Source organism: Fistularia commersonii, chromosome 26 (assembly GCF_037954325.1).
Source record: "Fistularia commersonii isolate RoL2024-O1a breed Wild chromosome 26, RoL_Fcom_v1.0, whole genome shotgun sequence".
NCBI lineage: Eukaryota > Metazoa > Chordata > Actinopteri > Syngnathiformes > Fistulariidae > Fistularia > Fistularia commersonii.
In genome coordinates, this window is record NC_141309.1 from 12,212,219 (window position 1) to 12,227,252 (window position 15,034).

Here is a 15,034-nt window from a genome sequence, read left to right on the forward strand (position 1 = left end):
GTCCACAGGTTTATCACTGAACAGCTGAGATCTGCTGCCACCTTATCCTCCATTGTATGATAACATATTCTTTGTCATGGTTAAAGGATTTTAAATTTTTCCCTCTTTTTTTTTGAAGCAGATCACAACGAGAAGGGTCCGCTGACGATCCACGACGACAACCTATGTAGAATCTGCATGGACGCAGTGATTGACTGTGTTCTGCTAGAATGCGGTCACATGGTGACTTGCACCAAATGTGGCAAGAGGATGAATGAGTGTCCGATCTGCAGGCAGTATGTAGTAAGGGCTGTGCACGTCTTCAAGTCCTAATGCATCACTGCAACTTCACAGCACTTGGCATCACAGCAGCATTTCCACCTGAGACTGTACTTGAAACAACCATGCAGCTCAAACTATGGAGTCCCTGAAAGCAGTTTCACGGATGTTCAATGTTTGTATGCTCCAAACTTTCATATTATTTGCACATTAATATATTACGAGGACAATGTTTTCCCTAAGAATTTGACTTGCTTTCCAGTATACGACGAAGGACAGTAACTCCCACAATCCCTCAATCCTGACACAAACATATCTGATCTGTGTTTATTTCCAAGCATCTGTTTTTATTTTTCCTAATAACTGTTCAATACAAAGAATGTGTGGCATTGGCCGCGTAAGTCCTGTTAACACAACTCATGACCTTCAAATCTGCCTATAAACTGTAGCCTTTGTTAGCATTTATCTTTTGACAACCGCTCAGAGTGACTACATATCTTTTTAACACCGTGGACAAACACACACTGATCCTTTCCACAGAGAGGAAAAACTGAACTAGGTGCCAAAAAATGGGTGAAACCCTCGTTTCCCTCACCCATCACATCCCTCTACTGTGTCCAGGCAAGTCTGCAACTCATCACCAGAGGTCACTTTGCTCTCACTCTTGCACCACTTCTCACAGTTCACTCCAAACAAAGACTAAGAAATATGGCTGAGTCAGAACATGTATTGCTAATTCTTGGCAAAATGTCTCGTACATTTCAAAAGCCGATCATGTGTAACTTTTTCAAGTTACATTCTAATTATTCGAACTAGCAGATAATGGTCTGCTGTAATTTAGAGATATTGTGGTTGATGAGGAAGAAATGTGTTTAGTGAATGCATTATTAATATTTATTTACTTACAGTACATAACGTCTAAATGATCTTATGAAGTCTGTTATTACAGCAATAGCTAATCTGCTGTCCTGTTTGACGACAAACTGGTGCTAACTCATCTATTCATCTTCCCTATTTTCAGCTGAACAGGGATGTGAAACTGAATGTTTTTACTTGTGTTGTCATTTACTGTTGGGAATGGGATGAAGTGTCTTAAAGCTTTTTATTTAATCATGTAGGAATAATCTATCGAGCTAACTATTCAAAGATATAGCAACAAGTAAACAGACTCCTGTGGTATAGAAAATACATAGATTACTTGTTCATGTACATTTGCATATATTGATCCATATGAGATGTATACATCTATATTTTTCCCAATTCATCTAAATTGTGTAATAACAAATGTTGAACTGTCCCATGGATCGGGTTACCTTATTAATATCAAGTTTGTCTTGTCAAGTGATTTGAAATGTGTTAAATTGGTTTGCTTGAGCTATTTGCCCCTCTTGTAACAGAGCATGATGACACACGGTGAGACACTGGTTACGTTTTACAGCATACAACTTCCATGGCTTTCTTTACTCCCCATCCAGCCTCTTTAGAAATAACCAGCTCTGCTGCATCCACAGAGTCAACAATGCTGCTATTACAATAATGATGTCCCCCTACAATCATAAAGAGAAACAAGGAGGTTGCACTTTTCTTTTAGTGAGGGCATAATTGTAAGATTTGGTCTTTGTATTTGGGACTGTTGATCTTTTTATTTTGGTAAAGATTATAATTAAACTGTTTTTGTATAAGCACACATTAGTGGTGTCCTATCATGGATAAATGATTAGTTATGATTGCAGAATGAGTCAAGGTTCATGGAGGTAGTCAATATTTATTTTTACAACTTATACATTCACTCATTGAACTATGCACACACAATGTTAATGTGACTTTTCCTAGTGTCTATATCTACAGGATCTACTTTGAATATTTTGCCTTAAAGGATATTGAGTATTCAGTTTTTAAAGGATAAACAAGAAATGGTTCTTCCTGTAAATGTGACCCTACTTATATGAGTCATGTTGGGTTGACTCCATGTGCATTGATAAACAAGCTCAAATAACCTACCTAAATTCTTAGATGGTAATTAGTATGAGCTGGGAAAATTGGAAGAAATTGCAGGGAACAGGACATAACTGTCAAATAAATGTAAAAATAAGAACAAATCACTCTTTAATATTAGGTAGTGAATACAGAAGTCGGAGGAGTAATAGCGGGAATGATGACCATTGGCTAATCCACAACACTCAGCAGTGAGCAAACGCTTTGGATTTAGATTGATCTCATGCAAGTAACAGGCCATCAAATACTATTTAAGCCACTTTTTGATCAATTTGGGTTTTCGTGCCTAGTGTACATGGTCCCATGCAGTATTAAGCCTCTTTTGTTCTATTTTGAGCTATTAAGATTTTATTCCATATAACTAACAGGAGTGCGTATAAAAAACAGTAAAAGAATTTGTGAATTTCAAGAATTGTACAAGAAATATGGAAATGAAAGAACTTACAATTGAACATTTAAGACCTGAGAACTATCAGTTTTACACTGATAAGTTTCTGATTATATGATTGATAGTTTGTGCCCAAATCAGTTTATTGCATAATAAATATGCAATTTTGCATGTTTTAACTTGTATTCACTACTGCATGTTTTCACTACTATTGAATGTAAAAGAATTTGACAAGACTCCAATGATGGTACAAATGAAATAATTTTTAATGCACGTTAGCACTTTGTTTTTGGCGATAGCAGATCAATCACAGCACAAGACATCCCAAAATACGCACAACACCAACCGCATGGAGTCATAATTTAAAGATACCAGTTATTTGCAAATGTTATAGTTAAAATGGGGGACTGACTGCATAATAGAAAACCAAAGCCAGCGATGACCAAGATCCTGGTCCAGGCTTAACTGTTAAACCAGATCCTCTGAGCCCTACAATAAGCAACCATTTTGATAAATTTGCAAACATTATTTGACAGACCTCTGTGAGATAACTATATCAATCAAGTACTAGTTGCTAAATACACGAATAAATACAAATTGTTATAACAAAATAATAAATTAATATTCAATTGTTGGCATTAACCCCATCAACCACAACACTGAACTCTTCATAAAAGTGTTAGTGTGACTAAAGACATCTGAAGGTGTAAGAGAGTGCAACATTTGTTATCTCTGTTTCGTCTGGAAATACATTCTGGATACTCACGATGAGGTTAACATAATTTAGTCTGATATTTCTTTCTGTACATTTTCAAAGTTTGATACTGTCGTGTCTTACTGTCTGGTAGGAGACAGCAAAAAGTAAAAGAAACTGAAGAATGGCAGTTCAGTTCACATCCTGTCTGGTATTTAGCTCCTGAGCAGGTGGGAAACACACTGTAAACTCATGAAATGATACTTGTATAAAAATACTTTCCAATATCTAAAGAATGAAAATAAACAACCCAACAGTCATTTACACATTTTTTTTTTATAAAAGTACAATTTAAACACAAGTACATATCATTTCCTTTTTCATTGTCCAGTGAAGTGTTATCCTCTTATATAAGAAGAGCCCATCCTAGACTGCAATGTCAGTTTGTTCATTGTGACACAGATTCAGAGACTTATCACAGGCCCAGTTTGGAAAAAAAAAAAAAAAATCTTTTAAGTGCAAAGAAAGTCTTGATCCATTTGGTCATTTTAGGAACTAGCTTGTCTTCTGCAGCAGTTTGTCCTCTTTCAGTCTGAATGGGACGCTCACAGACATCTCTGCAATGAACCTTTCACAGGCCATCTTGGTCACTTGCTTGCAGAAGCGGAGGTCAATCTGACAGATGCTTCCACAGCGCTTGAAAAAGTTAAGGGAATGGTCTGTCACCCGGTTACAAACTAAAAGGGAACAGACAAAATGCCAATCAAACACAAGCCGAATTTAGAAAAGATCTAGCCAATAACAATATGTAAGAACCCTTGTTTAAGTAAAAGGGGTCTTTTCAAAAAGTCAGAATAATAAATCCTAAAGGCTCTTTTTGTAGTGAAGTGAAATGGATGACTGAGGGATTTCATAGCCTGAGGGGGAAAGCTGCTTTGTGGTTCTGTGTTACTGCTTGCCACAGACAGCTGCAGCTGGACGGATCATTGATGTTCTGGCTGGATTTAAGGGGAACACATTATGTCCCTTTTCCACCTGGTTCCACAAGTTTATGGTTGTGGCATACGTACAAATATTGTTGAGGAATTTCCTAGTTATCAAGAAATTATCCATACATTTGATCTGTTGTGAATTCAGCCGACAAGACATCTTGGCTCCTCCCCCTCCATCTTAAAACCCACTCTGTCTTGATTAGCGAGCTGCGTCCTTCATGCCAGAAATGTCCTAGGATGGGTTTTAGTTTAAGAAGATGGAGGAAGAAGGAAGAAAAAAAAAAAAAAAGCAAAACTCTAGGTGGTGCCTAATACTTGCAACATTACAGAGGATTCAATCCTGAAAGGTTTGTAAAATGGATTCATTCCAGAGCAAAATTGAGTGGGTGGTCTTATTGCACTGCTTGTATATTGGAGGCATAACAGAGACCTGGAGATGCACAAACAAGTACCAAAGTGACATTTCATGACAAAGCCCTTTCATTGCCTACTACAGAATCTGTACATCAATCTGGTCTTAGATATTACACACTCAAGCAGTGTGGTATTTCTTACATCAAATTCAAGTCCAACTCCAGCACCAGAACAGAGACACAAGTGTAGTACAAGAGTCTGGGATTCAGTGTGTGTCAGCCGTATGTGCCAGGGAGGAGCACTGAGCCCTTCTAAGAACTCTGGCCATTATTCGATCTTCACCTTTGACGACTAGACCTTGACTTTAAGTATAGGGTCTACACTAAAATGATACATGTCGAGTCAAACTTTGGTTGTAATGTATAAACAAAGCACTGCGTGAACAGTGGCGTATTAAGAGGGCATTAGAAGACAGCTCTGCCCCAGGACTTTTTTTTTTCTTTTCAACCACAATAGCACCATTCTAACCATGAGTCCCAGAAAATAAAACTGTCATTAAGCCATAATTTATTTTATTTACCCAGCTTGTTCTCCTACCTCCTGTCAACACAAATTAATTTATATTTATAGTTGTATTTATTTATAGAAACGTATTTATTCATAGAAACATGACAGGAATCTTGCGGATGTACTTCTCTATTATTTCCATTGTTGTCTGATTTAAACTTAGCAGGATCCCCAGAACCCAGGATGCGTTGTAGTGCCAAGAGCTTATACATAATTGAAATTTTTAAAGAGAGTTTATGAGATTCGTGAAAAATCCAAACCAAACTTCACTTTGGCATTTGGGACAAAGCATTATTGGATGGTAAATACTTGGGGGGAAATGACTGCTGCAATGTCTGGAATGGTCACATTTATTTTTATAGATATAAGTGAATAAAAATTAACCTTGTAATAGTCAAGAGGACAGGGTTTTGTCATCGTGACAAATAAATTAAAAAGCTGCCATGGGGAATTAATTATTAAAGATCCTGGTCAGGCAGGAAGATGAGCTTCTTGGCTGTAATAAATTATTCATGTTCAGTGCTCAAGATTAATGTGGACAACACGGCTTAAACATATGTGCTTTACAAATAAGGATGTGTAAAACCCCTTATGGCTTCACCTCATTTACAGTTTTGACATTTAAATCTCAAAAATGCCCTGCACACTTATGAATATATTGATTTCCTCAGAAACACAAACGCACACACACACACCCACACATGCACACACACACACATACACAATCTTCCCTCTCTTCAAACAGCTGACAGAGTGAAACAAATTAAACATGTCCTACAAACTGAAAAACAAACAACAAGCATATTGAAATCTTTGTGTGTGTCTCATTCCAGACCAAATGAACCAACAAAGACTTTTCTGATTCTTTTCTTATCTGTAGGGTAACAATAATTTCTCTGCTGCTACAAAAGCACTTGGATGTAGAGGAAAATAAAAACAGCTATGAAGTTAAGGAAAGATCATGACGTGGGTGAAAACATACTTGGTCAAAATTTAAAATACATCCAGAACAAACAAATCTGTTAAAAACAAAAACAAAAACATAATAAGAAGGAAAAAGCGGCCATTGTTCCTTGTACAGACAGAAGGAAAAACGGAATTCCCCGATAAACTCAGAAGCTTCTCAATAGCAGGATCTAATCCACTATAACTTGAAAGTGTTACTGAGTGGTTACGCTGCGGTATTTCGGCTGTTGTCCTCACCTGACAGGTTGATTTCTGTGAGGGAATCTCTGGTCGTGGTCCCGGCTGCTGTCAGCAGGTTGACCGATTGGTCGTTGACATGGTTGCAGTAGCTCAGGTCCAGCCTAGACAACAGAGGCATCTGACGACTAATGAGCCGTAGAGACGTGTCAGTGATGTCAAGTCCGGCCAGCCGCAGATCCTCCACGTTCCTCAACTTGCAGCGGTTATCGAGTTGACCTGTCAAAGAGAAAATATTCATTGTTACTGGAAATATTTGCAAATAAGCACGATTAATATATAAGACAGACCAGAGCTGACCTTGATTCTTACTTGGCACAAAATTAATTTCAAGCTATCACTTGCTCTTGTGAGAAACATCCCAGTGTAAGTGATCCCTCAAAATTAAATCTGTGTGGGGTCTTGGGAATCGGCACGGCACATGGACTTTTTCCCATGTGAAAATTACAGCTCGTTTATCTTTCAGGTTACAAAATTTGACGGGATAACGCCAAATGCCTTGAATCTCAGGTCATTCAATCTAATATCATATGAAAAAAATAAGATCAGGTTTAGTAAGCTGCAACCAGGGATTATTTTCCACAGTTAATTGCATAAACAGAACCTGTTTTGCCTTGCCAAATGTTTTTTCAAATACATAATTTTACAAGGCACTGTGTTAAATGCGGCAAATGTTTCAAATACTGTGGTGAAAGCAAGCAAAGGCATCCATGTGAGAACAAAGTACAAGCTTCAGACTGTTCTGAACACCAAGTTTCCAATGTTTTTTTAAATGATATTAGCTTGTCACGGATGTCTTTATAGAGCCATTGCTCCAGGCAGAGCACGCTCACCACATTAAGGCAGACTGTCTCTTCTGATGAGCTTCCAGAACTTGGCAAATCAGAGAATTGCCTTTTTTTGGGGGGAGGGAGATTGGGAGGGGGGGTTTAAAGGACAGGCTTATTTCAGACAGAAGATAAAGTAAAAACCTAGGAGCGAGGGGACAGTGTAAGATAAATAATTTGTTTTTTGATATTAGGTTTTAATTTTTTTGTAAAGCTACTCTTTTGGAAACTGAAGATAAATATTTGTATTTTGTTAAATTAGTCAAAATAATTTTTTTGCCATCTTATAATCTTTAGCTTTATTAGAGCTGGTCAATAACCTGGTCTATTGTCTGTGGGAGGGGACAGGAGGTCTCTCATCTGTGCATCTTTGAGTCCCTCCACCCACTGGACATCCAGAGTGCGTAGCAGAGGGCAGCTGGAGGTGCAGAGTGCAGAAACCGCTGCCCAGGAGCATCCTGATAACTTCAACACACGCAGACCTGCAAGACAGCAACATATAAAAATACTTGAAACATAATCAATGGAAACAAAAGGACTCTGATTTAATCATGGATGCATGATACCTGGCAGTCTGTTGATTAGCCAGCTTAATTGTTTTTTAGAGATGTTAGTCCAACTGAGGTCCAAGGAAAGAGGCTGTCTGCGAATGATCCCACTTAGCATCAACGGCGTGATTGAGGTGCAGCGGTTCAGATCAATCTTTGTCCAGAGTCGTTTGTCACAGCACCTAGCCATCAAAGACAAACATTGGGATGTTGTTCTTTATTTTAATTTTTAAGTCACACTAGTATTTCACACAAATCTTACTCGATCTTTTTTTATTATGTCACGTTTTTCCTTTACTACACTGGGTGGAACAAGAACACGTATACATCGTATTTTCACTGAAAGCTGTGTATTTACCATCTGTTCCATGTCTTGCAAACTCTCATACAGAAACACAGCTCCTTGTGTGTGAGATAGCGAAAGATCTTCATCCAGACCTCACGCTGAACAATGTGTGTTTTCCCATCTTTCAAAGGCAGTCTGTCTGGTGGCGGGCTTATTGGAGGGGGGCGAATGACATGACGCTCCATTTGCACGCACTTTGGCGGAGAGCGTGGAGGCAATGGCCGATTGGTCGGTGTGCTCCTGTTGAATCCAAGGGGAGTGATCTGACTTGGGTAGAAGTGGCGCAGTTCCCAGGGGGTGCCGTTCATCTCTTTGGTCTTGAGGTGGGGCCTCTGTTCCCCGATCTCACCGCCATTGCGGAACAACCTCTTGGGTTCTTCATTTTCAGACTCCGGCTCCACTTTAAGTGGCTGGCGGTTTTCATTGGCCAGGGTGTCCTCGGTCTTCTGTATTTCCTGATTCAGTGCTTTGCTGAGCTCTCTGTTGGGTAAACGGCGTTTGCGGCGAGTTTTAGGACGGGGACCTTTTTCCTGCGTCTCGCTTCCAGCCTCGCTGCTCGGGCCAGCCTGTGGAGAGCTGCAGTGAGACTGGTCACTGTCAACGACAGGTGTTTTGATGGAAGAATTTAAAAGGTCAATCTTAGAGTCTTTATCATCAACTTCTTCCTCAGCTGCACCCAAATGCATTTTCCTTTCCTGAAAATTACGGAAGTGAGGCTCCCTTCCTTCATCGTCATCCTCCTCATATCCATCTTCATAGTCCTCTTCTGTCTTTATTTGATGTAGAAATTTGGAAAAGTAAGTGTCATCAGACTTTTCCTGCAGTGAAATAAGAGCAAAAAAAAAAGCATGAGAACAACTTACATTATATGGCTTGGTTAAAAGAAAAACTTTTGTCATTCTTAAAAGGGCGGGCACCTTTTTTCTTGCAATGACACCCTCTTCATCATCATCTTCAAAAAGCTTCCTCTTCTTTCTCAGTTTATCCTCAGGTCTGGGCCGTGGCAGGGTGTTGGGGGACAGCAGCGGTGGCTGTCGGTGTAGAGACTCCTCGGGTCTGTATCTTGGGGTCTCCTCCTTGTCGGGCCTCCTTTTGACTGAGGCAGAAAAGTCCCCCTCCTCCTTCAAAGGCTTCTGTTCCCGCAGCAGAGAGCCAGGAAGGTTGGAGGCATATTTGAACCCTGGACCCCTTTTTTGCTTTAATACCAAAGGGGACAAAAATTGCAAGACAACTTTATACCTTTAGCCAATGATGACACAATAACTCATGTGTTCTATAAACTTGCCTTAACTTTAACTTTAAGCCTGGGCTATGTTGGTAACAACATAATACTGTGAAAATGAAATATAATTTCTGTTGAAGTAACCTCGCAACTGTGCACAGTACAAACACACAAAGATCATGTGCAAACTTAGCATTCTCTTACATAATCCTCACACATATTTGTACTCACTTTTCCACTTTTCCCAGCATGGTTGCACTTTGGACATTCCCAACAGTTTGGGAGCTCATCATTCACCACACCTGAGGCATCCCCAATCTGACCAATTAAGATGAGAAAAAGTAGATTAAAATAGGAGCAAAAAGTTTCAAACACTTTATTTTCATAAAACAACACAGGGGAGGCGACAGTTTAGATTATCATTTATTTGGCAAGCCACCAGAGTATAACGTCAACTACATGGCTCATGTGTACTCTTGCCTCATTAATTAAGAATAGCAGAAGTTGAGGGGTCTTGTCCATAAAGCTGGGGATGAAAAGAGATCCCTAATGTTGCTGCAGAGTGTAAGATGACGAGACAGTGCATGTCTGAATACAGTAGCTGGTTTTACAAGCCTGTGCAAGCTAGTTACAGATCGGGTATGTCTGTGTTGTGTTGCTTTCTATTTCATTTTGGCCTTTACTTCATCTGATGACTGTTGCCTTTGTTATTACAGGTAGCATAATTCACTTTTAAGTAAGTGATTTGAATATTGAGACAATCAGGAAAAGGGTTGCACTGAGGTGCCTTCCTCAAGCAATAAACACTCTAGACACAAAGAATTCTGAAGCGAAACATCGAGTAAATTTCAAAATTAAACATGTCAACAGTGATTCAGCATCCAATTTTCTTTGCCAACCCTCGAGTAATCATCTGACTCACTCATATTATGTGAGCTAACATTCCTGGCACACGACTATTACAAGTGAGTCACCAAGAGAATGACTTGATTGAGGCAGAGTAACCAAGTCCGGGCCTATGTACCTTGAGGCAGTTGGGATGGACAATCTCATTGCAGATTGAGCACTCCATAAGCATGAAGTTGAACTTGTCTTCCTCTTCTTCCAACGTGTCTTCCTTCCCAGCTTCTTTACACACCACGCAGACGGCTGTGTGGGGTAGTACGGGCTACATGGGTCAACAGCAAGGAGATATACTATTTAGAAATATATGATCGGTTAATTTTTCCACTGTCACAACAGACAAAATGTATATTACATATGCAATGTGTTATATGTATATACTAAAACAGGAAAGACATTCCCACAACTAGCACAAATGCAAATACACTGTTGACTCACTCCACACAACAGACAAAATGTATATTACATATGCAATGTGTTATATGTATATACGAATACAGGAAAGACATTCCCACAACTAGCACAAATGCGAATACACTGTTGACTCACAGCAATGCACTGTCTCATAATGCAGGACTGCTTCATGCGGCCCGGCCCTCCGAACTTCTTCATGTCCTTGCAAAAGTGACACTCTCCACACTCGGTTCGGAGGCAGGCCTCACATTTTCTGCAGCGTGTTCTCCTGCGCCTGGCTCCAGAGGAGCTGCGATTGGATGGCAACTTAACCGCAGAAGTTGTGCCCATCTTGGGCTTTGGCCGATTGGCTGCCCGCTGCTGTAGGACACAAAGAGCAACAACAAAAAAATATGCAATGAAAGAAAGTTGAGGGAGAAGACACGTTTATCCCCCAAAACAAATAAAAAGTTACATATTACCGTTAAAATATAGAGTACAAGACATAGCATGCAAAGCTATGAATCAATTGTGAATTGTGTATATGATAACAGGATTAATAGCAACATATCAAATGTATGATTTTACCAAAAATTAAATGTACCAAGAAAATTGAGCAAAATATCTGGTTTATTTGTTATTCACTCATGTACAGCTTCCCCCCCCCCCACAAAAAGAAATTCCCTTTATTATGTTACCATCAGTAGTGAATATTAATCAGAAGCAATTCCTGTTATTATGTTGCCATCAGTAGTGAATATTAATCAGATAATGGACATGACATGAAAATGTCTATTTGTTTAAAACAGATCAGCCAAGATGAAAAAACAAAACAAACAAAAAAAACACATGCAAATGTCAAACATTTAATTTCCAAAACAGAGAACACTTTAGGCATGATAGTGACTGCCTATAGATCTTAGACGCAGAATATTTTCTGTGAATGTAAAAATGTAATTCTTAGCCAACTGATTGCATTACATTTATTGCCTTCATTGTACCGTGCATTTCTTTCATTGACTGAAACAATAATTGATACTTTGACATTGGTAGAATGGTAAACAAACCCTTATTAAACAATAAATTATATTTCATCTCAGCACACCACTCTGTTTTCATGTATGTGAATTTCAGCTATTTTTAGTACCTCCCCTGTTGCCATGGAAGGACAGTAAAGCACTATGAAAATACGACAAATCACAGGCCATTACAGTGGCTCCTGTTCTTGCAAGAGATGTTACCTTGGCAACACACTTGCATTGCTGGTGGTAACAGAAAATATTGCAGGAGCTGCATAAAAATAAGCTTATAGAGAAATAGGTTTGACCATGACTATATTTATGAAACCATGTATTATTTAAGACTGACAACTACACGCCGCTAACGTATCCAATTATGAACGTAGCTCCTCCAGCAACACAATTTTCACTGAATTATTTACCAACAATAGTAATTTGTGGACTTCAGTGAGAGGACCGTATGATCAACATAATTACTGTTTACTTCATCACAAACATTTGTTAACTTAGCAAGAGATGACCTCAACATTAGGCGTTGAACTGGTTAAGCAGGTTAGGCATGCGAGTTTTCAAGGTGTTCATGTTGGTGAAATAAGCCACTTTCCTGATGTAAACCTCAAGCTTGGCCAAAAGGCAGCAGGCTAAAGCACTACTCAGCACATTCCATTCTAAAGACAGATTTTTTTTTTCTTTAACGGGTTCTCACATTTAAAAAAATGAGAGTTCTGCCAAGCTTGTGAGGCAGGGAATCTGTTTATTTTAAGGGCAGTACACTTGTATCTTTTACACTGCTTAAGTGAAGGATGTACCTGTGGGTATGGCCAAAGCTATTGACATCATATTGTATTCAATTTCATCTGCAGATGCAGTTTGGGTTTTTTTTATGTCCTTATTTGGTGCTGGTTTGACATAACTGAATTTCTAGCAAAAGCTTGGAACTAAGTGTTCATGCTCAGTATTAAACATAACAAATGCAATAAAATGTGGTAACCTCTCTTGGCAGTAACCTGAACTTCCACTGCCCTTTAAACAGATGATAGTGTCTGAGAAGTGGTTGCATAACAAATATTTGGTCTTGGTCACCGTAGCAGATTTCAGTTGTCTTCACTGCAGCTATGGAGATATTTTGGAAATTTTTAACTGTTTCCTTGAGCCTACGATTTACTGCATGGCCTATAAGTTCAATTGTAAAGCTTAAGCAACACTTACAGAATGTTCATGTTAAGCATTCTATTAACTAAAAAAAAAACCTCACATTTCAGTCAAAGACAGATTGAGTAATTAAGGACGGAGATTTCAATTGCAACTAACACGGCAGATTAAAACAAGCCTCACATGGGGTTAACCATGCTGTAGTATAAACAGTTGGTTGTCAGCTTTCTCAGTCAAATTAGGATCAAATTAAGATTTGGAGCATTTTACTATGAACGATAAGGCCTGTTTTGGAAACGCGAGAGTTGTGAGAGCAGCCCATGACATGAACCCTACTGTTAGTGCACTTCTTATCACACATCGAAACTTTGTTCCTAACTATCTCATGACACAATCCTGTGATCGTAACTTCCAACTCAAGTCGTCTACATTTCTATTTCTGGTGGAAAACAGGGTACGATATGATTACATTAATACACGTGAACTTTCTAAAGAGGTCACTGAACCCCAGAATGAGGAAACCGGTGGTGTACAAGCAACAGAAGGAGAGCCACTTCATTGTTCCCTCATCCCATCCCCCTCCTGAGCCCTTGCCTCAACAACATTTTGCCTAAAGCCTTCTTGACTACATAAGAGTGGTGGGGTAAGATTTAGATAAGTGAAAAAAAAAAAACAACAAAAAAACAAACACAAGGAAGGCATTTTCTAGCAGGAATCACTGGGTGTCAGAGAGCATTATAAAGCTCAGATTTGATCAGTGTTAATATAGATGGCCTTACAACAAATAGTTCTGCTCCAAATTACATCAGTATCTGTGTCATTACGAGACGAAACTTGCGTGTGTGTGTGCGTGTGTGCGTAATGTGTGTGTGTGTGTGTGTGTTTTCTTTCTTCCTTTAACTGGGTCAGTGGACATGATGGTGTCCAAAGGGAACGGGACACAGGAACTTTGTTTTGACCGTGATTGTATATCAATCCACAAACAGTGTGCATCTATATTACGAGCATTTAGCTTTAGCAATTTCTTAATGCACACATTATGAACCATGAGGGAAGCCTTCCTTTCGAGCAGTTTTCTCCTCTCAGTACGTTCGGGTACAGATGAGGAGCGGGTAAACGACTCGGCAGGGAAAATGCTTTCTCACGGTAATAATACACTTCGACAAATACCACATACTGCTAAACACCATAGGACACAAAGGTAAAGGAAATGGTAAATATCTAACCTGCTCGCACTCGGAATCATATTCCTCTTCGTCTCCGCTCAATGACAAGGCCATGGCTCCTCTCTCTCATCGTTTGTGAACAGCAGAGAAAGCTAACATGGCTGAACGAAGACTCCAGCTCAGCTCGTTGCCCCCTCCTTCACATTATACCAAACATGTAGGCAGGGACTAGCTAGGTTCACTGGGTTGCATTTAGGGAACACAGAAAATATCGTAAATATTAGAATCTTGGCGAATACATCCACAACTGCGAATGGTTAAAGGCAGGAAATCCCCCAAAAGCCACCGTGATAGACTGCGTATAGTGCAAAAGATTTTAAACAAAACAGACCGCATAGGATAAACAGAGCAGTGTGAATTTTTGGAAAAACAACAAACAGATGTGGATAGATGAACGCGAGCACTTGTTGTAGTGCTTGTAAACGTGTGCACATTGAATGTCGCATCAATGAAACAGGAAATTAAGATAATCAGGTAACAAAAGAGGGCACACTGTCCCAGATGTCCGTATTTGAATGATTACGTTTTTTTCATGAAACTGTTTTACTGATGTTGCATACGGCTCAAACCAACTTCACACAATCAGGCTTTTGAGGCTGCAGAAAGTGATTATTCACATTTATTCGTTGCTGACATGGGGGGAGGGTACGTTCAACTATTTGCCCAAAATCTACTTTACTGTGCAAAATCGCAAAAAAAGGGAATGGTAGATAAACCAACTACATTCTTCAAGCTCTGATCTATCCCCCGACGTGAAGAGGCCACATTAACCCCGGGTATCTGAAACGGACTGACAGATCCACTGTCAATACATTGTAGAAAAGATTCATCAGATGCTTCTTTTTATGCATTGTGGTTTTCAACAGGTCCGAGAAACACAAGAATATTCGTATCAAATTCGTTCCGCACAGTAATACACAATGTATGATATAACTGATATAACCAAA

General features: G+C 39.3%; 2 protein-coding genes across 9 annotated transcripts in view; one reads left to right on the forward strand and one right to left on the reverse strand.

Moving 5' to 3' along the window:
- The window catches only part of rnf34a (ring finger protein 34a), an 11,910-nt gene extending 7,836 nt beyond the window's left edge, over positions 1–4,074 (forward strand). For 2 of the 4 annotated variants that reach the window (XM_086173479.1, XM_086173481.1), the window contains one exon: positions 119–4,074. In XM_086173479.1, coding sequence (XP_086029605.1) covers positions 119–312 — 194 coding nt within the window. In that variant the 3' untranslated portion in view covers positions 313–4,074. The remainder of the gene's footprint in view (positions 1–118) is intronic. The other 2 variants (XM_086173480.1, XM_086173482.1) reach the window with 1 other exon arrangement.
- kdm2ba (lysine (K)-specific demethylase 2Ba) overlaps positions 1–14,225 on the reverse strand; it is an 18,391-nt gene extending 4,166 nt beyond the window's left edge. The window contains exons 1-10 of one of the 5 annotated variants that reach the window (XM_086173473.1): positions 14,088–14,225; positions 10,847–11,071; positions 10,419–10,562; positions 9,626–9,712; positions 9,090–9,368; positions 8,185–8,990; positions 7,845–8,008; positions 7,599–7,760; positions 6,452–6,670; positions 2,884–4,072 (exon numbers count right to left, since the gene is read on the reverse strand). In XM_086173473.1, coding sequence (XP_086029599.1) covers positions 3,891–4,072; positions 6,452–6,670; positions 7,599–7,760; positions 7,845–8,008; positions 8,185–8,990; positions 9,090–9,368; positions 9,626–9,712; positions 10,419–10,562; positions 10,847–11,071; positions 14,088–14,141 — 2,322 coding nt within the window. In that variant the 5' untranslated portion in view covers positions 14,142–14,225 and the 3' untranslated portion in view covers positions 2,884–3,890. Of the gene's footprint in view, positions 1–2,883; positions 4,073–6,451; positions 6,671–7,598; positions 7,761–7,844; positions 8,009–8,184; positions 9,376–9,623; positions 9,713–10,418; positions 10,563–10,846; positions 11,072–14,087 lie in introns of those variants that run through there. The other 4 variants (XM_086173472.1, XM_086173475.1, XM_086173470.1 and 1 more) reach the window with 4 other exon arrangements.
- Between the last annotated feature and the right edge of the window lie 809 nt (positions 14,226–15,034).